At 40.4% G+C, this 22367-nt stretch overlaps 1 protein-coding gene across 1 annotated transcript in view; it reads left to right on the top strand.

Moving 5' to 3' along the window:
* Nucleotides 1-22367, top strand: part of LOC146977625 (uncharacterized) — a 119238-nt gene that overhangs the window by 16351 nt on the left and 80520 nt on the right. Inside the window, exons 2-5 of the mRNA XM_085793972.1 lie at nucleotides 15497-15644; nucleotides 16622-16780; nucleotides 18674-18866; nucleotides 22053-22187. Of these exons, the coding sequence (XP_085650098.1) occupies nucleotides 15497-15644; nucleotides 16622-16780; nucleotides 18674-18866; nucleotides 22053-22187 (635 nt within the window). The remainder of the gene's footprint in view (nucleotides 1-15496; nucleotides 15645-16621; nucleotides 16781-18673; nucleotides 18867-22052; nucleotides 22188-22367) is intronic.

A 22367-nucleotide genomic window follows, 5' to 3' on the forward strand; every position in this document is an offset into this window, starting at 1 on the left:
TCATAGATGCTCAGTGTCGAACATGTATCTAGAGCTGCAACCTGGTTGTTCATTACTCATACATACAGCCGGTCTTTTTGTAGTTGGTATTATTACAACATCGTTACCAAACAGATCTAATAACACAATTTGATCCATCACACCAGAGTGGAAAACAGCACATTTTCATATTTCACGCCGTCTACAAACTGCTTTATCACCTGGTCTGTTGTTACAGTACATATATAGGCTCTATCTCAACAACTATTGGATGGATTGCTATGAAGTTTGGTGCAGATGTTTTATACAGACTTTCTCCTCCATGGGTTTGATACAGTAGTTATGACATTTGAATCAACTGTCTTAACAACTGTTGGATGACTAGCTGTGAAATGTAAGTTGATAAACATTCATGCACCTTGCCCAGCACTGTTGTTTAGATGGTCAAGTGTTGGAGTATTACTTTATTAATTTTAAATCCAAAGTTTGACAATTGAAATAGTCAAAATGTATTGTTTATCTTCAGTATGACTATGAGTCAGAAGACTATCCTCCTTAGCTATAGTGCATACTAAGTGGCTATATTTAACTTTCAGATATCCTTTAAATAATAACCTTTAATATCCGCAGCTTTTCACTGATAAACCATTAGATCAGTGTTCACTGTGTACTGTATGTGCATATGCTACTAGGGAAGAACTGCAAGACCTGACGTGTATACCATATGCGAGACACATACTACAAACAGGTGACTGCACTTTATACACTATAATGTAGTTTCAGTGTTTTGTTTTTACATTATATCAAAAATTCACTTTGGTTGTCTGTCTTCTCACACTAACATTGACCTTAACCAAAGTGACCTGGGGGTCTCCATGCTTAGAGGGAGTGTGTCAAACAATGGAACAAACCTTTGACGGATGGCCTGGATTCCCCACAGTCAGACTGACTCACCACTCTGTCTCCTGCCCTTTGCCCTGATGTCATTTGCTGAACATGAGAAGCTAATGTTATGCTACGCGCAGCCATCTCTTTTGGCACTTGGATGTCTCAAGTTCAGGGCCTGTCAGTACATTATAGAGAGGGAAAAAAGTTAATTATATATGGTGCTTGACTTAAAGAAACACTGCCTGTTGCTGTCAGTTAAGTGTGACTTCTACAGGAGTAGTGAAGGAGAAGTGTCTCTCTCACTCTTCTGGTGAAATGAATTTTTGACACTGTTCTCCGGTGTGACCTCTGCAGTCTGCATTGTTTTGATGTGCAGAAACATTTCCAAGCTCTAAATAGCTAAAACCATGTCATTAGTGCTATTCACTGCTGCAAAGAACAACAGAGAATTAGACCTGGGGGCAATTTCACCCCTCCATTCACTTCCTTTGGTGGCCTCTGATGAATTTCCAAACAGGCCATTTCAGAAGCAGAACAGGGCAAGTGCTGACTAGTGCTCTTCAGTGTTTCCTCTCCCTGAAGGAGGGTTGTCCTGAGGAAACTGTAGCGTTGTCTCAGGGAATCTGTTCGGTGTTGAAAGCTTTAGCGAGTCCGTAAGCATAAAGCTATAGCTAAAGCTGAAATGGCATTCAGATGTTAACCAAAAATATTTGGATTGCTTGCACTCGTTGGTCAAACTTAAATATTATTCATCACAGAGGGGAAATGAGAAAATGTTCAAGGGGGGGCTCAGCATAATCTTGTGAAGTAAACTAAGTTTATTATTCTCATTTTGGTTCTTTCCAAATGTGTTGGATTTTATGTGATTCTTCAAAAAGTTTAAATCCTTATATAAAATGTTTACGATTTCATCTGCAAAATCTTTTTTTTTTTCTCTTTACGTTATTAGTGATGTTTTCTATGAACCAAGTGAACTTAATGACCTTATACTCAATACTAAATAAGAATAACAGAATTTTACTCGGTGAGTTCAGCCAGAGCACAAATAACCATCCTTTCTGGTGTCTAGCCATGCTGAGGTGTTGCCTCCACCCAAACACAATGTAGGTCAGTGGAGTTTTAGAATGTTTTGTGCCAAACCACAGTTAAATGGTTGGTGGCTCTGAGAGGCTCAACTAAGGCCCAATGCCTGGAGCCAAACGCAAACAAACACGCAAGGACAGTGTTAATAGCTGGTGTGACTTACGCTCCAGCAGGATATCATTACTTGCAATGTCTTTGGTGATTAGATGTTCATAAATCCACTTGGGATGACAGAGACGTTTCTCATAACTCCATAACTGGTCAGATTGAGCCAAATATAAACAAATGACCGAAAAAACACAGCAAAAGTCTTTGTGCTTGGAGCATATGTCACATTATGTCAGTGTGCAGAGATAAATCTCTTACTGTGGTGTGACTCTAGCCCAGGACTTTACAGATGTAATGCACTTAAAGCATTAAGCACCACACAGGGACCCTCCCTTTCCTGCAACTTATGCCACCATAATGTTTAATTTACTTGGCTGATGACTGGCTCCGGTGTTCTTAAGGCTCTGTCTTGAAGGGATTACAACTGCAGTTAAGAGAGAGAAAAACAGCACAGGAAGTTTTTATGTCTCTCAACCCTCCAGGACTGAGTGATTAGTTGCTCTGGATAACCACCCTGAATGAGTTGAGGAAGAGACCTGGTCCTGCAGGCTTGTTACCCATTAAAAAAGGTCAAAGGTTCTTTAAGATTTATTCACAATATAGTTGTGCCAATGTGATCAGCTGGAACAAAAGCACACCGAATCAAAATTTACTGTTTCCAGAAGTTGGATGAGTTAATGTAGTGTAAATGTTGAATGTCTTGCTACTGCTGGATTCAATCTGTGCCCAGATCTCTCTGGTCTCTCTAACTGCACCTTTCTAACGTCATTCCTCCTAACAGTACCCCTGGTGGCACTGTAATTCTCCTCTCCTGACTGCACATATTTCCTGCTTTTCCAGACGAGGAAATGTTCTCAGTTTTCAAGACAAGAACCTGAGTCCACTGTGTTCTGTGTTGGTCCCTAGGCCATGTTGCATTCAGGCTAACAGCATCGCTGTTATAGCCATTCACTCCACCAAACTCCCTCTGTGTCCTCCATTGGGCCGTAAGCCCAGTTAACAAGCCTGTCTTCACACAAAACACAGATTTGACTTAAGCTCTCTATATCCTCTGTAAGGGACACCTCTTGAAATAATATCCCAGCATCTGACAGAAGGTATTTCCATTAGGGTGCTGCATGTATGAGCGTTTCACAATCTGCTCTACAGGTAAAGTGTAGTGTGGCAGTAGGTGTGCTCATCACTCATAGCTTTGTTGATGACTGACTGATTGAGATGTTTAGGAGCAGAGTTTCTTATGTTTCCTGTGTTCACTCCAACTTTCCAGCTCTCATTTCCTACTTATCTGGCCCGGTGATTCTGCCGTCGTTTTCCACCAGCGCAGGTGGAAGTCTTTAATCTTCTGCCTGTTTGGGCTGCACACTGCTGAGCAGAGGCCAGTAATTGTAGCAGCACAGTAATTGAGCTATCTGTTGGTCCATCCCAGCTCATTAGAGTAACGTGATCCCACCACAGGACGGCATGGCAGCCGGCTCTGATTCCCCTGATTACTGCTGCTGGAGGACGGCCAGAGCAGGAGGACAGTGGTGGACGGGCAGGGCTTGATTTAGATTGGTGGGAGGATGTCCTGTCATGTCCTTGTGGTTATCGCCGCAGTAACCAACCACCAATGGCTGACCAGGGACAAAGGAATACCACTTCAACATACCTCAGTTACTTTAAAATGGAGTAATTGTTAATGTATGTCTTTGAAATCTATATGTATACTATACATTAACTTCACAGGAGGTTTATAGAGCACTGACATATTGTCTCCATATGAGGTTGTTAAGGCTTCTGATCAGGCCAATTCCACCAGCCCAGGCACTTTGTTCACATTAAGTTGTTAATGCAGTTGGAAAGTGCAGCTTGTCAACATTAGTACCGTAACCATTAGCATGAACTTTAAAACTATTTTCCCAGTGTTGCTTTATGTTAAGGGAGTTGTTGACACATTACATGTGGTAGCTTAGTGAGGGGAGTTTGTAAGCCCCCTGGACCATCACACTGAGCACAGCCAAGCGTGATTATTTTTAATTCTGGGAAGGCAGTGGAAGAGGGGCGCTCGTATATTCGATGTGTGCGGTCAGTTAGGCAGTCAGCTCACACACCTGTAACTTATGTCTTGGCAAACAAAAGACGTCTATTAGGTATTTTCAGTTGGTTGACACTGCAAGTATGAGTGTGTAATATATATATGTTAAGTGTTAAGTTTTTTAGGAGGTGCAACATGACTATATCAAGTAATAGCACCCATTTTGCAAAAAAAGAACCCACAATCAAAACACGTCACACGAGTCGTCACACGTTGTATATAATCAAACCTCGCAGGACAGAACAGACCGACAGACAGATAACCGGGCATCCTGCAATAGATTATAGTGGTAGCCCAGTGTAGCACCCTATACAGGCACTTTTCCCACATACAAATGGAATTTTTAAATAATTAATCATGTGTCATCCCAAACCGATAGCCTTTGTTGTGGTGCATTCCTTGTGGTGTTATGGAAAGTACTGTAATTTATTGTCCTTCCTTCCTTCTCTTCTGGTCTTTTATACACCTACTGTACCTGCCCATGGGACAGGAGATGGAAATTAGCCGTACGGCTACAATCTCTTTTCATTACATTTTCTTTTAAAATGTTATGTTTTGTCCCATTTCTAAATAAATAAACTTGTAAACACATGCAGCGTTCAGCATCACTACAAACCCTGATAATGTAGTGAATGAACAGCATCAGGAGACAAAACACAAACAGAGAAATGGATGTTATATTTATTTGCTGGATGTGAATCATCCTAACTTGGCTCTAAAAAGACAGTTGCTGCTCAAATTATGTTTGTCTACAAACTATGTTGGAAAGCTGCTGCCATTAAAGTTGCTTGACAACTAACTTATTTCATCATCTGTCAGTTATCACTGACAGAATATGAAGAGTATGAGAAGCTTCAGGAGCCAGCGGTCAGTTAAGGTTTTTGCAGAAAACCACACTGCAAACTTTGGCAGAGTCATTGGAATGACTCAGTTATAAAGACAAAAGTTGTTGCTATAAATCTCATTGACATGTACTATATAAGCAGTACCGCCTCTTATTAAGGCATTTTCATTTTTTAAACACATTTTTGAGGGACAAAAAATATTGTCAATTACTGTTATCAACAAAATCCTCCAACATGTCGAGATTTTCTTTCTTTCTTACTTTTTCTTTGTCAGTATTCCCCTGAGCCCTAACTTCAGGTCTTTCATCTTCATCATTTAAATCATTGGTTTGTGTAAGGTTCATACGTTCTGATGATAGAAATCAATCTCCCTTCCCTATACTGTAGCTGCAGACAACAGTCTTCAGTTTGCTAGAATCACGTTGCGCGCCCTGCTCAGGGTTATTTGGCATGGTTTACTGGGAGCTCTGTTCCCTCAGTGTCCCTCGGGATTCCTCACAGTGCACACTGAGTAGAGGAAAGTGTAAACAGTAGAAACGTGCCTGTCTGTGTTTGAGAAGGAAACGGGCCCCACTGATCAGCTCACAAAGTCAATGTGCCGTAGAGAGAGTTTGAACCTCTGGACTGAGCGTGTCCCGTCCCAGTGACCCTCAGTGGTCCCTGCCAGGTCTGACCCTCGCTGACAGATGGCTCACATCCCATAATGACCAGTGATCCCACTGGATGAGCACTGTGTGGAAAATCTCAAACATGATTTAGGTACATGCCACAAATCTGTAACATTCTTGTGGTGTTCATGTGGTGTCATCATATTTTCAAATGAATAGCTTTAGGGTTAGGAGACTGAGGCTACTCCTACTTGTCATAGTTTTTGATTAATATGTATTGCAAAGCAAAGTCATCTAAATCAATGGATTAGTACACTGAATAAAATGTACTTCAATGCTACTACTGTGCACAGTGTATAGAGTGCAGTATGGATGATGCATTATTGTAGGTCAGCATAGACTTTGATTTTTAATCGAGTGAACCACGATGACTACAGTACAATGGGCTTTGGGATTAATACTGGCTGGGAAAAACAGTTTATGACCCTTAAACCTTCTCATTCAACAAGATAATCCTCATTAAGGAACTTAAATTCAGTTGCCACAAGAAAGAACTAAAGTTCTGTTATAAGCTTTAAATGAAGGACAACATGGTGGCATGACTTCAGTCACCTCCACGTGTAATATGATTTACCTTCACATACATATCTCTTCTTCAAAAGCCTTTCTTCTGGCAAAGGTTGGCAAAAGTATGAGTATACAGTACATATAACAAGACTGTGAAGGTGAAGTGGTGAGTATATTATTATTATTATTATTATTATTATTATATATTGATTCACTTGTTAGTGTTTTTAGTTTTTAATGCCTCTTAAAAAGGAGGAGGTTTCTCAGGACCCTGGTATTTTCTGCTACAAATTATGTCACAGTATATGAACTATGCAGTGTGCGAAATACCCATCAATATTCGGGGGGGTCCCTAACTCGCGATTGTTGCGCAATACCGTTATTTTTTTTTTCTTTTTATAAAGTAGGACTATAACATTACAATAAGCCAAGAAAATTAGCCTATAGCCTAAAAAGGAGAGGCAAAGTTGTGCACTACAATGCAGAAAGTAATTGACAATAAATAGACGATAATTCAATAAATAAAAGACAATAATTGGCACAACACTGGCGCACTTGAACAATGAATAAATGCCAGGTATAGGAGACTGGCGCGATCAGGGCAATGCAGAAACGAATAGACAATAAATAAAATACAATAATTAAAATGAATGAAAGACACCAAACTCGTGCACTCGAATAACAACCAACTGTATAAATCTGGAGATCTGAGACTGACGTGCAATTATGTGCACGAGATCCTCAGCCTGCAACTATGACCGATCATGTAGCCTTATCTAACCATCCATCTAGCAAATACGTTTAAACACAGCATTGAACACATCCACAAATCACATTCGTATAACGGGCCATCATGAAAATTGAAAAAGCACAGACACATAGCTCACAACAGGCGCCTGGCCAAACAACACCACTGGGGGTTCAGGCCATCGTATGCTGAAGCAGGCTAGCCTCTTACCTTAAGTTATTTTCCTGCCTTAATGTCAAACCAAGGGTTGCGGTATTTCCATTACCCCACCTGCTTAGGTGTAAAAAAAAAAAAAAGAAAAAGAAAAGCGGCCAATCACCAGTGCTAGCAGCAGGGGCTGCGGCTACGTCTTCAGAGCATTCGGCCTCAACTTCACTTTCTTCGGCAGAGGGTGGGAGAGGAACGGGATCCTCTGTTCTGATAGCGAGTGGGCTCGACTCCTGCGCTGGGCTGGCGCACATGGCTAATTTGCATAATGCGCAGGTGACACGGCTCAGCTTAATGTTAAACGAATAAATGTTTTGAATTATGAATACTGGACATGGTGATCTTAAACACATTTAATTGACCACAATAAAATTATTATATTATATTATATTATTTATTTTTTGACAAGATTGAGACCCCCCTCAGATTTTGCTTTTGAGTCTTTCAGGGGGTCTCAAGGGGTTAATCAGGGGGGTCCGACCCCCCCAAACCCCCCCGTATTTCGCACTATGGAACTATGTCTTTATAGCCTATCTTAACCACAGAGCTCACTTCAGCCAACTTACCAAAACTAATTTGAAAAGCAGACAAACCTCAGTACAGATTCAGATTCAGATTCTTTGTCATTCATGTTAAAAACACAGAACAAAAAGTGTTTCCCAGGACCAGTGAGATAAAAGATAAAAAGAAGACAATAAATAACCTAAGAACCGATATTAGAAACTAAAAACTTGTGTAATATATAGAGCATATTGTCATGCAGCGACATATTAGGTTAATGTGCAGTTGTGATGTAAAGTTCAGTAGCCTACAGTGCAGAGGAGTACGAAGGAGCCAGAGGAACAAGGACTCAATCCTGCTGCTCTCAAATTTGGTAGTAATTTGGAAAATTGTAGCTTGTCGGTTTAACTTGTGACCTCTTTAAAGCATCTTTTAGTCAGTTCTGACTAATTGCTAACTGTTGGGTTATGTCTGTGCTACAGTACAACACCTTTCTCTGAGGGAGAGCCTGGCAGCTGCTGCAGGCTGACTGACTCTGGCTCAGAGCTGGGCATCAGCCAAGCCCCATAATTGCTGCCACTCCAGAGAGTTGGAAAATTAGAGGAAGTGTGGACCGGCTTTATTCTGGCCTCATGCTATTCTGTATTGTTGGCTCATGGAGAACCAGAGCCCACTATACCCGCTGTAACGGTCTGACATAAAGTCTTTATGTTCTTTACCTGCCTCACTGATGTCTGAGCCAAGAGAAATTAGTGCAATCAAGAGAGGCGTGTCCATGGCCTGACGCTTGGGATTTATAGCTGTGGAGTGTAGGGGAGTGTCTGGCTTCTCTCTTTGACCTCAATCTGCTCTACAGTCACTTCCAAAGAAAACCCTGTTCACGCTGGTCCTCGTGTTCACGCTGAGGCGTTTTCCTCTGGAATGAGAATATTTAAATGTTTGAGGTTTTTCACTGTAACACATGCTTAAAGTTTTTGTTTTCATCCACTTACGTAAAACTCACTCCATCTGTTGAATGTTTCCACAAATCATCTTTCAATGCTGTCAGAGATATTTCTATCAAAGAATGGATGACAGTGTTGGGAGACAGTATTCCTTTGAGGCTAATGAGGTGGATAGAGTCTATGTATGATTTAGATGCAGTGGTTACTGAGGAATGACTAGATGGATACTGTGTGTAGCCAGCAGCTATACAGTGAACATGTGAGGAAGAGCCTTTCACTGTGGACCTCATCCCAAACAAACAAATACTGTATGCAGCAGCACGGCCAGATTATACACTTGTTTGTTTTTGGTTTGTGGATATCTTCCTTTTTAGCATGAGACTACCATATGTGTGTATATGATATTCTAGTGTTTAGATTTGCACACCTGTCTGGAAAGTGCACAGCTGTGTGGATGAGAGCATCTTCAGTTGTATATACAGAGTACTTCTGCTGCCATATGTGGCTACCGCACACCTCTGGCAAAGGAACTGACATAGACTGCAGTTTAGCATCAGATCTCATGCACTGATCGCATCACAGTAATACTGACTGAATGTGTTGTGTGTGTCATGTCTTCATTGTCCCAAAGTTATTTCCTTCATACACTTTGTGACACTGAGCAACAATGTTCTGCGAAATTAAATCAAAATCAGCCAAAGTATTGATTTCATTTTATTCTCTCTTAGATAGATGGTACTTTATTAATCCCTTGGGGACGGTTCCCTCAGGGAAATTGGGGAAATAAAGAGGGATGGTAAATGACTATGCTAGATGTTTTACTGAAAGGAGGAAATATAACTTTCTGTTTCCACTGACAGTGGAAATTAAAAGAACACATAAGATACAGTACAGAGACAGGTGTAACAGGAGCATGGCAGAGGCTGATGTTCAAACGAGGTGAAGTTAATTTAAATCTCGACTAGGGCTGTAATTAATGATTGCGTTCATTAATCTTTTAATCTGATTTGGTTTGAGTTTATAACGGTAAATGTGCAGCACTTTTATGGAGCTTTTCTTGTGTTATCACACTTTACACTGCAAAGGTCACACAAAGTCATTGGTGTCCATAGAATGAAACAAATGACCGACAACAGGACTAACGAAAAGAAATCACATTAAAAATCAAATCAAAACAACGTTCCACTGTACACCGATATTGAACCAAGTGTTTCCACACTTTAGGTAAGAACCTGTCGGAGCTCAGTTCGCAGCTACAGCTAGTTAAGGCAATCACTTCCTGTTGTAGGCTGGATACAAAACAGACGTGTTAACTTTACAGCCAAAGTCCATACAGAAAGAAACACACACCCGTATGTGTGTGTTTGTTCACACTCAGACAGAGAAGCATGTTCCAGCAAGTAGCTCAATCTGTGGAGGCTCCATGCATTGACTTCCTCACCTTGACCCTCTGAACGCTAAAGTACAAACAGACCTTTGGTCATCATCAGCAGGACACTGATGGATTTAAAGGCAGGAGGTGAGGAGAGGTTAAGGCGTCATGCAGCTGATGAACTAAACTTTGCTCCTTTCATGGTAACTGTGTTAAACCAAAATGCTGGTTTGCTGACGTCTTTTAATCAAGAAGTCCTGCTTTGAGGGTGCAGCTCACTATGTCAGACAGCAATCATGTAACAGTCACGTCCACAACCATCAACACATGGTGACTGGCTCTGACATGTGAAGGAATCATGGTGAATGATGGGATTTATGTAATATCAGAGTTCACAATGCATGAGAACCATATGTGCGTCTCATACACACAAAACCATTTTCAAAAGAATGCCTGATGAGTAACATATGATGATCCTCACAAAGAGCCTGTCCCACATTGTCAACTCTGCATTGTGTTCAACCTTAAAACAGGAACACACCAAGTTGTTATCCATTGTAATCTGAAACTGATTTTGAGTCATTGTTAGACATCCATTGTCAGCACTCACCAAACTCTGAACTGTTAAACTCAACTAAATCAAAGTTGTTCTGGCAGATAGTAGTTCCAGTAGCTGTTGAAGTGTTTTAATACTGAATTACTGAGGCTTTATTACTATTTTTCCTCTCTAGAGGCTTTTGATTGTTTTGTATGACAATGGATCATCATTAAAGTCTTTATTTATCACACATATTAGAAGACAGCTGAGGAGATGTTATACTACACAAGAGATGCTTTACATTAAGAGCATGTGAAGAAGATCACACGGCTTGTTCTTTGTGTTTGTGCTTGTCGGCAGCTTTTCCCTGCTGCACTGTTTTGGTTTCTCCTGGAGTTAATGTCTTGCTCACAGTCCTATTCAAAGTGATGGGTTGGGAAACATTAGTCTCCTGTCTCATGCACAGCTACTGTTCTACATTGATGCTGCAGGCTGAAGGAATGCCAGAAAAACAACAACAACACTATCACCCAGGTAACTCGGCAGCTCAGTACTTACCGATGCAGATTTACAAGGTGCTCAAACCCAATCAGTTTTCTTCAATCTGCACTGGAGTCTTTGCTACTGCTTAAAACAGGCACAGGCTCCAAACAAAGGCAGTGGTGTTTATAGTTAAGAGGATTAAGATCTACTTTATTGCTGAGAAATTACTGTGTCACAGCAACAAGCAATAACACAAAGTGCAAATAGAAAAATAAGAGGATAAGATAGAAACAATTTAACTTAACTTAAGCAAAAGTATTTACAAATTAGAAGAAATAAGTACAAATGAAAAAGAAAAAGTACAAAAGCAACATGTTACATACTGTACTACAGACATACAGTGTGTTTTTGTTTTTACTGTACTTCATAATGTAACAGAAATAACTGTGCCACGTGAGTACAGGAGATATGTAAGGTGCATACAGGTGTTATGGAAACAAAGACGACTAGCTTTTTGTCGAGAACAGTTGTTCCTAGGGACGACATCTGAACATAGGGTTAAAGACCCTAACAGACAATGCGGCCACGATAACATGGTGTTACCAACTTCTGCTGGAGATGGCATCACTGGTTACTGAGACTAAATATATATTAAAAATATATTATCATAAGACAGATTTTGTCACAAGCCATGAGTTCAGATGGAAAGGTGATTTTTTTTGTATTTTGTTTTGACACAGAAAAGATTAGAGAAAGAGAGCAAAAATATGAAGCAATTATGTGCCAACAGAAATGTTCCCTTCTTTCTGGAGAACAGTATAGACTGCACAATGGTATTTATGTGTTAGCAGTACGACTGGTAAGAAAGCTGTCCACGTTTAATACTACAAACCAACCAGCTGGTGTTCATTTGGACAATTTCAAAAATCGGATGTGGACAAGTGCAGGCTCTTCAATTTTATTTTGCATGTTCTGACACAAGTTCAGTTCAGTTAATTTGGGGGATTTTCCTGAAAGAGATCTCATGTACAATCTGAACAAATTGGTTTGGTCAACACACAATTTTAAGGCAGTTTTTATAGAGCCCAAAGAGAGACTTAATTGTGTGTGTGGGTAAATAAGACAAACAGCAAAATTATCCAATGACCGAGCTAACCGTGAAAGTCCTTACTGTTCACACATTTCTCCTGATACAGGGCTCAAACATCTGTTTTGCTTTTGCAGGAAACAGAACAGGCATGACTGGAACCCCCCCCCCCTACATACCCTCTCCCCCTCTTAATGGCTTGATCTTTTGATTATAGTGTTGGGAGAAAAGCACATGAGTATGTTCCGAGGTTTTCCTTGCGGGCACATCGTTGGCACATGAAATGTTCTTTCATGAAAACAAGTGGGGCCTAATAAAGACCATGAGAGCATTAGATCAGTGTGTGTGAGAGAGAGAGAGAGAGAGAGAGTGTGTGTGTGTGAGAACATTTCCCAGCTCCAAATTACTGCTCATTTAGATATTGTACCAATGGCAGGAGTTTGTGCATTGTGTGATTGATGTTAATGTTGTTATTATGGTTCACTGCAATTTGTAAATTGTTAAAAGCTTGTGCTTGTGCGTCAAGACAACAGCTGATAAATGAGAGCTTTTCGAATGAGCTGTGCACACTGGACTTCTCATGTCTATATAAATATACATTTCTGGAGTGGCACAATATAAGTGTAATATTTCCTTTTTAGTTCTTTGTCTATTTCATATTTTAAGCCTGTTTGCCGGCTCTGAATTAAAAATGAATGTTCAGTGTGACCACACATTGTTGAGGTCACACTGAAATTTATTTCTCTGAATTAACTTGTGTGTTGTTGCATCCTTTGGTGCTGAGGCAGTCAAAAAAAAAAAATCTCCTAGTTGACTGACAGTATTTTGATTCTCCATGAGGTTTGGTGTTTCTCTCTGTTTTGTATCCAAACAATGGTACCCTGGACTCTGGGAACCATGACAGGCATTTTCCACCAGTCGTATCTGTATCTGACTCTTTCCTCCACCCTTCATTTGTTTTCAGTCCAGTGATTTTACCTACCAGAGTCTCCAGGACAAAGCAGACATGACGTATCTCCAGTCACTGTAGAGCAGCTGTTTCTTTCATGTACATCCGATCCTAAAATGCCAAACCAATGTTAAATAACCATAAAAGGAAAAATACTAATGACAGTGTTTAATCAGTGTGTCTTCTGGTTAAATAGATGACTCATCCTGTTTGATGTAGCTATGGGAAGTAGTTGTTCTTCTTATTGTCTGTGCCGCATCTAAAATACACTAGAATATGTTTTGATCCCATTTCACTTGAAATCATGACAGCACAGTGATCATAAATTCATCCTCTTGTTACTGTTCGACCTACTGTTATTTAATTTAATTTTCTACACTTCATAAAATACAGCCACTATGGGCTTAAATCACTGTGTCAGCAGGGTTGTTTGTCTTAAAGTCAAAGCCACCCATTGCTTAACATAATTCATTGATCTAATGCTGTTTGTATTTGTGAGGAGAAAGGAAACTGGACTGAGCAGATGTTGTGTTCATCAGCTGGGTTCTTTGTGCATTTAGATAAAGAAAATAACTTGGCATTGGTGTTGTTTGGCATTGTCCTTTCATCCCCCTTTACAAACCTGAAAACTGACGTCTTGTTTACCTGATTAGCAAACTCTTTGACTTCACGTCCCTCACAGCTGTTAGCTAAAGGTTAAAAGTGCAGTCTAAACCATCATTCAAATCACATTTTCTCTCTAAGTGGTCCTCCTCCATATATCTTTGAAGATTCCTGAAAGGCTGGTATGCTGGAATTTTTAGTGCAACTCCAGATACGACTCACATGGGTCATTCCTGTGGGCAGCAGAGTGTGACCACACGGTAGTGATTTGTATGACACTGCCGTCTGGAAGAGAGAACGAGCTGCTAAAGAGCTGAACGATGTAGATTCATTAATAAAAGTGCTTGAGAGTAATAGGGTTAAATCTGCGTGAGCAATCCCATGTCTTTGGAACAAGCCTGGAGGCTCTCAAACATGTTCCCAGTGCTTAAATCCCACATATTCATGTGTGGTTGCTGTTTCGGACCACCCTGCTGCCTGTGCAGATCATTGTAAAATCGATATTCTTTCTTTTAATTGTTTTGTTTTTTTTGCCTCCCATGTTATGCAAATGCTCCTTCTCTGTTAGCTCACTTTGTCTCAGTACCAACTCTTCCATAATGAGGTTTGAAGTTCAAGTGTAAGTGAAGGTGTGAGCAGCATACAACAATACCGGCCTGTGAGCTGTGACTCCCTTTTACCAAATGATGCAGAGATGTTTTCATAATCCTCAGAGCAGTGCTCAGTAGGAGGAAGGCAAAAACACCAATTTTACCTTCTCACATGGGGTGAAAAAAGTTTCTGCCTACTTCTAATGATGGGAAACATGTCAGTGGGTGAGGGGTAAAACAGTGATCTGTACTGTAGGGCACCACAAGAGGGAAAAAACAAAATAAAATCTTAAAACGGGATGGAATTTGCAGCAGTCCTCAGCGGTGGCCCTATAAGTGGTTTTTTGTAATGCCATCAGTGAGTGGTGTGTTCACAGAACGTTAGGGTTTCTCCTAAGTGCCAACAGATGAATGATTTGGTTTGGTTGCTGCAGATGGCAGCCGCCTGAGTCCCCTTAATCATGACACGGCACTGAACATACACAACATGGCCGAAAGTATGTAGACAGCTGAACATCAGACCCTAAAGAGTTTTATTCTAAGCAGCCACATGCTATAAGAGCCTTCACTTCTGTTTTTGAACCTTGCTAAAGAGATTGTCTGTCAATCAGACTTAAGTGTTGGTGAGGTCGACCACTGATGTTGGCGTGATATGAGCCTGAGTCGGTGTGGAACCTGTTGGACGAGGCTGTGCCGATCTGTCAAAAAAGGAAAAAGATTCCTCATAGATCTGGCTTCATGCATGTGAGCATTGTCATGTCCAAAGTGTTGTCTGAATTATCTTTGTATGTTTTGGCAAAATTTCACTTTATTGGGGCCTCAGTGTAGGATTCTGGGGTAGTTGGGGGAGAGGTGGGTGCAGAGAAAAAGAAGTGAGGAGAAGCTACTGTATGAGGTGAAAAGCACTGCTGAGTCAGACGGCAGCTGGTACAGCAGCAGTGGCTGTAAAATACAATGTTCAATACAATGTACACACCTCCTTTGAGTCATCATAACTGAACAGCCAGACAATGTTACTCCATTGTCGGATTCAGTGCAACTTACATGGATTCATTCATTCTGATGTCCATTAATCCACTTTCTTTGAGATCAGAATCAAGCTGCTTGTTACCAAAGAAATTGCTTAAAATTGTTACTTAGGTGACAGCTGTCAGTAGCCTACTTTTAATTCAGCTTGATTTAATTGTGGACAATTATTGGTTAAAATGGTTCTCAAGCTGTGTCCCTCAGTTAACTAACTGACTTCATAGCAGCATGAAGGAGGTTGCACCGTGGCAGGACATATTTACTCACGTTTTTTTTCCTTCACTGTCTCACTACAGATGAGGTGAACATCCTGCAGGAGCTTTCTCTTCAAGTATCGAACAGCAGCAACACCTCCATGACCATAGATGACAGCAGGTGTACAGTTCTGCAGATGGGACAGTACTCCACCTTGGCTCTGCCCCTACGACAGCTCTTCACTGATGGGTACAGTTCCTTCTCTTTATTATTCTTATTTACTTTTGTCACTAGTTGTACTATTTCATAGGGTTGTTTCAATTCCAATACCAATACCAATACCATGCCTCCGATACTGTGGAAAATGCTGCATCAGTATCAGCAAGTACTGAAGTCCAGGCACCGATCCTATACCACATGTATTAGAAACAGGAACCTGTTTACCAGTTAGCTGTGTTAGCTCTGACTGACGCTGGACTCAGTTGTTCTTTGCCGCTCTTAAAACAGTTGTGCTGTAGATGCAGCTGGACCTCGATCCGCTCCACCTGCCCGGGGTACGGCACAAGTTTGACTTTAAAAGGCTCCTGTAGGAAGCTGGGCAGCCGCACTTTGGAAACATGACACTCTGCCAGTGATGCAGCATTTGGACTAGAGTGAAAACAAAGTGTGTGTGTGTGTGTGTGTGTGTGTGTGTGTGTGTGTGTGTGTGTGTGTGTGTGAGAGTGAAAACAAAGTGTGTGTGTGTGTGTGTGTGTGCTAACTGAAAAATGAAATAAGGTATCACTATCTACCACCAGTAAGTGTGTGTGTGTGTGTGTGTGTGTGCTAACTGAAAAATGAAATAAGGTATCACTATCTACCACCAGTAAGTGTGAAAACACCCACTGTGGCTGCACTTTAAGAGTTTTAAAGGAATTGTTATTCATTCCTAGATTTATTTATATTCCTTTTCAGTTGTGTCTGACTGTCAAACTAGACAATAAAAGAAAGTTAAATGTCTTTCTTTTGCTGTATTCCTTCATGTTTTACAAAGGGTTCAAGGGGTTTTCTTTCTTTCAACCTGCTTGTTTCTATTTCAGTATAGGGGGACTGTCAATGGAAATTAACTTTTTAGCTAGAATTGAGTACATTTACATTTTATCTTTTATCTTTTAAAATGTTTATCAATGTACATTGTCCCTCTTTATCAAATAAAAGGAATTGAATTGAATTGAATTTGTATTTAGATTTTCAGATGAGTTCAGTTTACTGGTGGAGCTGCGGAGTCCTCAGATGGAAGAGCGCAGTGTCCTCACCATGCTCAGCCCCGACAGCCACGTTATGCTGCAAGTACGGATCAGTGCTCACGCCGTCATCTTCATAGGAACACAGCAACGGCACTATGAGTGAGCCCACTTCTTTATTTTGTTTTTCCTCTTCCCTTCAACCTCTGAATAAATACAACTTGAGTGACACTATGTCGTTTATGTTGCAAAAGCTCTTTGGCAAACAAAATAAGCTTTTATACATCTAACATTTTTATGGATTACCCATCATTAAAAAAAATCCAGATGTCAAGAGGTGATTGATACAGCCATCTCAGGTAATTCAGGACTCATGCCCATTCCTGCTCTTGGCTCAATGTATGCAAATGTGTCTTTAAGATCCAGAGGGGTTGTGTGGATGTGTATTTGTTTGCAGCCTGTGTGTATTGCTTTGACTGAGCATTGCATTTGGCTGTCCCTTCGGTCGGATGATTTATTAGGCATCTTTTGGCAGTTTCCTCCTCCTCGAGAACCACAGAGCTCGAAGCAATACATCACTATAAGACAGCAGACTGAACTGAGCCAACACATATACACACACTGATACTGAACCTATCATATATTTTTGGCACATGACTGATTTTATTTTAAAATTTCTGAAAAAAAAAAGCTGCTTGTCCATCAAGCAAGTTGAGTGGCAGCGTCCTCTTAGTTTAGTTTAGTCGTCTTTCGACATCTACAGAATGTTTATGGGCACAGTCACAGTCACAGACATTAAAGCTTCTCTGGTTAATATTTACATTTTTAAGGGAAACTTCAATAACTTTGCAGGACCACCCATAGGTCTAGAGAGACCTACTACAGTACATACGTTATGTAGAGAATTCAGTCAATGTCTGTGTTGGTTGGAGCTGAAAACAACTAATTTATAAATGACCAGGATCTGGAGATGGGGAGTGTAGAGGAAGAAGTGAAGCTCACTTCCCCACACCTCTCCCAGACTGCTCCTTATCTTAGCTTGAAGACTGCAGCTCAAGGCTACTTTAGCTGCTACCAGCAATGATTTTCCTGTGGGTGAGTTGGATTTTAGCTGATTTAGGCACCAGGTTTTGACAAAGAAGAAGAATGTGTGTAGTAAAACAGACAACCATTCTGCTGCATGGATTTTGACACTTTTATCTTCCAACTCTCTGCCAAAAATTCATCATTGTAAGATTTCAGTGGAATAAATGGGTTAGTCTAATTCTCATAATCTCTTTAGCGTTTTAGTGTCATTTAGCTCATTGTTTTAGTTTAGCATCTACATCTCTGTGTACAGTGCTCTGAGTCTTCAGCAGCAGCTAAAGCTTTAATAAACCCACAGAGTAGAGCCCTTAATTTTAAATAGTCCAATTTTTCTCCAGACATGACGAAGACTAGAGTAAAACTAAAAGCAGAGTGAATTTTGGACTTTAAATTCAACAGGTAGACGTAAACACCAATTTGCAGTTTGCATGTTAACGCCGTTTCTGGACGTGTAAATGGGCTAACATTTTAGCCATAGCAACTTTATAAGCTGATAATAGGCCACAGGTGTGTTTGACAACATTTACGTTCTGCCCCCAAGGGTTCAGAACAAAGAAAGTTTTATCAAGCTTTAATGCTGTAAAAGTTTTTTTCCCTTTTTTAATCACTGTTATATAGACATGTTACAGAGTGTTTTGTACATTGATTAATTTCTACCAGCCCATTTTGGCTACAGTATCTAATACTACTCAACAGCCTCCCTGGAGCTGGAGCTTTGTCAGACCAAATGTTTGCCATAAAAATTGGGTCCACAGTTTTTCTGATTGTGAAGTCATGTTAATGAGTTATGAGGAATAAAAAGCTTTTCATTTCTACAGGCATCTGTATTTTAATTGTCTTGTAATAGTCCGAGGGCCTGAGCATGACTTGAATTTATGTCATAGATTAGTTCCTGGACACATTGATCTCTAGACGAACAAAAGCAAAGACATGATTATGTGTATAATGTCCCATGTGTTTCTCTGTCAGGTTCCCAGTCAGCGGTCTGTCAGATGGAAAGTGGCACCATGTGGCGGTCAGTGTGTCTGCCAAGCGGCTGGCGGTGTACATGGACTGCTCTCTGCTGGAGAGTGTGGACTGGGTCTACCACGGCATGGGGATCAGCACAGATGGGCTGCTCATGGTTGGAGGACTCATCGAGGGATTTGAGACTCCTTTTGAAGTGAGTGGTTTCCACCCAGTATCATGCGTTTGTCCAGCTCCACAACTTTCCTTCTCTCTTTGCCATGGCTCATAAAAACGTAAAGTCAAATGAAACAGCTCCATCCACCATCATCTATCATCAAACACACCCCCTATCACCTATTCAGTCAGTCCCCACATTTCTTTCTAAACATTTACAAGAAGCTGAATTCATTAAGTAGTTTTCTGCTAACCGCAGGTCAGACCCTCAGCTGACTAAACAATGAACTTCAGGGGGTCTGATAGCCCTAGTGGGATTTTGAATGATCTCATTTTCAAGTGTTATGCTATATTGCATGTGTGTAATAGGACACATTTTATGACCGGATGGTTATACCACAGCCAAATGATATTTAACACAACTTTGTCAGGATAATAAGTCACATGTGTAACGTCTAGTTCATTTTTGTCCAATTTTGACCAAAAAGACATGCATGTCTTCTCATCTTCACACACACATACAAACACCCATTCACAGGAGAGAACACCCAAGTAGATACTGTAGCTCCATGGCCCAACCTTACCCCAGTCCCTTTTCATCACAGACTCAAAGACGTATTGTCTGTGATGCTTAGAAACCACGTGTTTGTTTTGGTAAAGTATGCATAGAAATCCCTGTAACCTGCCCACACCACAACTCCAATTACCCCCCCAAGCACCAGTGTTATGTAAAATTACAGAGGAAATGCTGATGAGTGTTTGGACAGAGGATGAGTTCAGTATCCTCATCCCCCTCCCTGTTCTCTACACACCATGAAGACATCTCATTTCCCTTTATTTGATTGTTAACCAGACCCGTGTGTGTTCAGACACTGAGAATAACCCAGAAGGAGAACATGTAAAGTTCAAATCATGTAAATATTTACATTAAATTCCAGTTTTAGATGCATGTATTTTTTTATGTCCATTTCAGATACCTACTATTTTTTGTTTCAGTCTTCTGTGAATGAATTGAGTTGTGTAGATTAAGTGCAGATTGAAAAGTCTAAAGAACTGAAAGTCTTCTATTAAAGGCTGTGTAGTTCCTGGCCTATATTCTGGACATAAGTTGTGACTGGGCTCCAGTCTGAGGATCAGAGCGTACAGTGTGACTGTGTCACAATGGGGGTGAAGAGGCTACATCTGGATTTCTTTTTAGCACCAGATAGACTGGATTCTCCAATGACTTGTTTCCCCTGATGACAGCTTTTTACTGAGCTCCAAGGACGGAGCACTTCCACACCCAGATGTGGTGACAGTTCTTGTTTGTGGACTTTCTTTTGTCATGGACAGTGCTAAACCATTCATTACTGTACCCTGCTTTCTTCTATTACTCTAACTGTCATCCACCTCAGAGAGTGATTCTAAATAATTGTTATGATTGCATGTGAAAAATTGTTTCATATTACACACATTAAGCAGATTTTATATTGGATGTGTGTTTAGGGCCTCAGAATCACACTCAGTATTTTCAGTAATGTGGGCTTGAATTCATGTCTTTGTGGTATCATGTCTTTCCTACCTTTCCCATCAATTTCACCTTGTAGTTTAAGGCCTTTGATGCTCATTAAGTAATAATGTTTTGAGCCACATGAAGTTTCCTTATAAGGTGTTAAACACCATAAAGACCCCTTCCTTTATTTGATATACTAATGGACTGGTTCTTGTCTGACCAGAGTTTTTTTTTTTTTTGACGGTTTTCTGGCTGTGATAAATAAATAAAATTATAAAGATTTGTTTACTTGACACAGTCTTTCTGCAGCAAACAAACTAGTTGTTCAGTGCTCACTTAAATGCTGAATCTTGTTAACATGTAATGAAATGCAATATATACTCTTAATTGAACTGGTTTAATAACCCAAGATCAATGACCAATAACAATCAGTAGAAAAAACTTTACTCTCATGAAAGTGTTCAGCAGATGTGTGTTGAGCAGACACACATGATATTTTGTTTACAGTCTATTTTTAGACCACATCATTCTCTAACAGAGGTGCCCAGGAATCTGCATCAAATAAGAAAACCACAGTTCTCAGATGTAGTTGCTTGGAACTTATTATGTGTGTCTGCAACTTTCCACCTGTCTCAGGGTTTGATTTAAAGAGTGAGATCAGACGGCTTGTTAAAATGAGTCAGTTCAGTCTTTTCTAATGGGTCTGATTAATCCATTAGCTTTGTGACAAGCACCAGCATGTTTGAATTTGGCAAAACAAGGGGAAATTTGCATTTTATTATTATAGATTAAAATCTGTGTGTGGTTTCACCTGTCTTTAAACAAAGCAATCAATGTCAGAGTGCACACACACATATATACAGACAAACAGGCACAGACTTTATCACCCACCATCCCCTTCTTCGAAAAACACCAGCCCGAGGACACAGGTTTTTTTAAATGTCTGGTAATGTTTTGTTTTTTCATGTCACTGATGCAATCACAGAGCACCGTGACCTGCAGTAACCTCCCTGTGTTGAGTGTGAATGTTAGGAACTTGTGCTTCCATTCTGTGTGTGTATGTACTGTATGTGCATGCATGGAAAGCTGCGTAGTACAGACAGAAGCTGAAACTACCAGGACACAGTTTCAGAATCTGTGTTTCCATGTCAAGAGAGCAGTAGAACATATCTATTCACTAGTCCTTTTTGCATCATTTATTGATTTACAATTTAACTCATAAAATGACATGATTTCCTGCGTTGTACTCAGAGGAATTACATCATTCAAAAAAGAATAGATGTCTGAAGATATGTGTGACTCACTCAGACCCTGTGAAGGCAAATTTCTTTTGTACTGATCCCCATTTGACCTTTGACAACAGCTTTGACACTGGATTTTACTGTGATATTTGGATTTTATGGAGATTCATGAAAGTAGAATTGATTAGAGCAGAAATCTGTGGCTTCTACTTGAAGAAGCAATAAACTATGTTTATTGTAAAGTTGAAATTTATTGCCGCAGTTGGCACAGTCCAGAAAATCTAAACCTTTCAAAAGGACAATTTGATGTAGCGTGTTATGGGTGTACAAAGGCAAACACTTCAGTATCTGTCTGTGACTTGCAGCCATTCTCAGACTGCAGCTGTAAATCAAGAAAAATATACATTTCCTATGAAGATGGTGTCCTGTCTTTACATCGAGTGTTGTGAGTGTTGTTTGCTCACCCTATTAGTTCATGTCTCCTTCTCCACAGGGTCATCTCAGACAGCTGACCTTCCTGATGGGTGACCCAGACGCCGCCCAACAACACTGCAGCAAGCACCTGCCCCGCTGCGGTGAGATGGCCCCCAAGCCTCCCCGCTCAACACGCAACCAAAACAGCCTGGAGGTGAGGAAAGTTGGGTGGAAAAGAAAAACGCAGGATCAGGAAATTTCAAGTGATATTAACTTGTAGTATGGTTCCTTTGACTTATGTAAACAGCAAGACAAAGCAAAGTCTTTTTAAACCACAACCCAGACACTCAGACTCCTGCAGTTAATACCTTGAATGCTGAACGTGTCATATACT

Source organism: Trachurus japonicus, chromosome 12, assembly GCF_045865225.1.
Source record: "Trachurus japonicus isolate A0001 chromosome 12, Traja_1.0".
NCBI classification, from domain to species: Eukaryota; Metazoa; Chordata; class Actinopteri; order Carangiformes; family Carangidae; genus Trachurus; species Trachurus japonicus.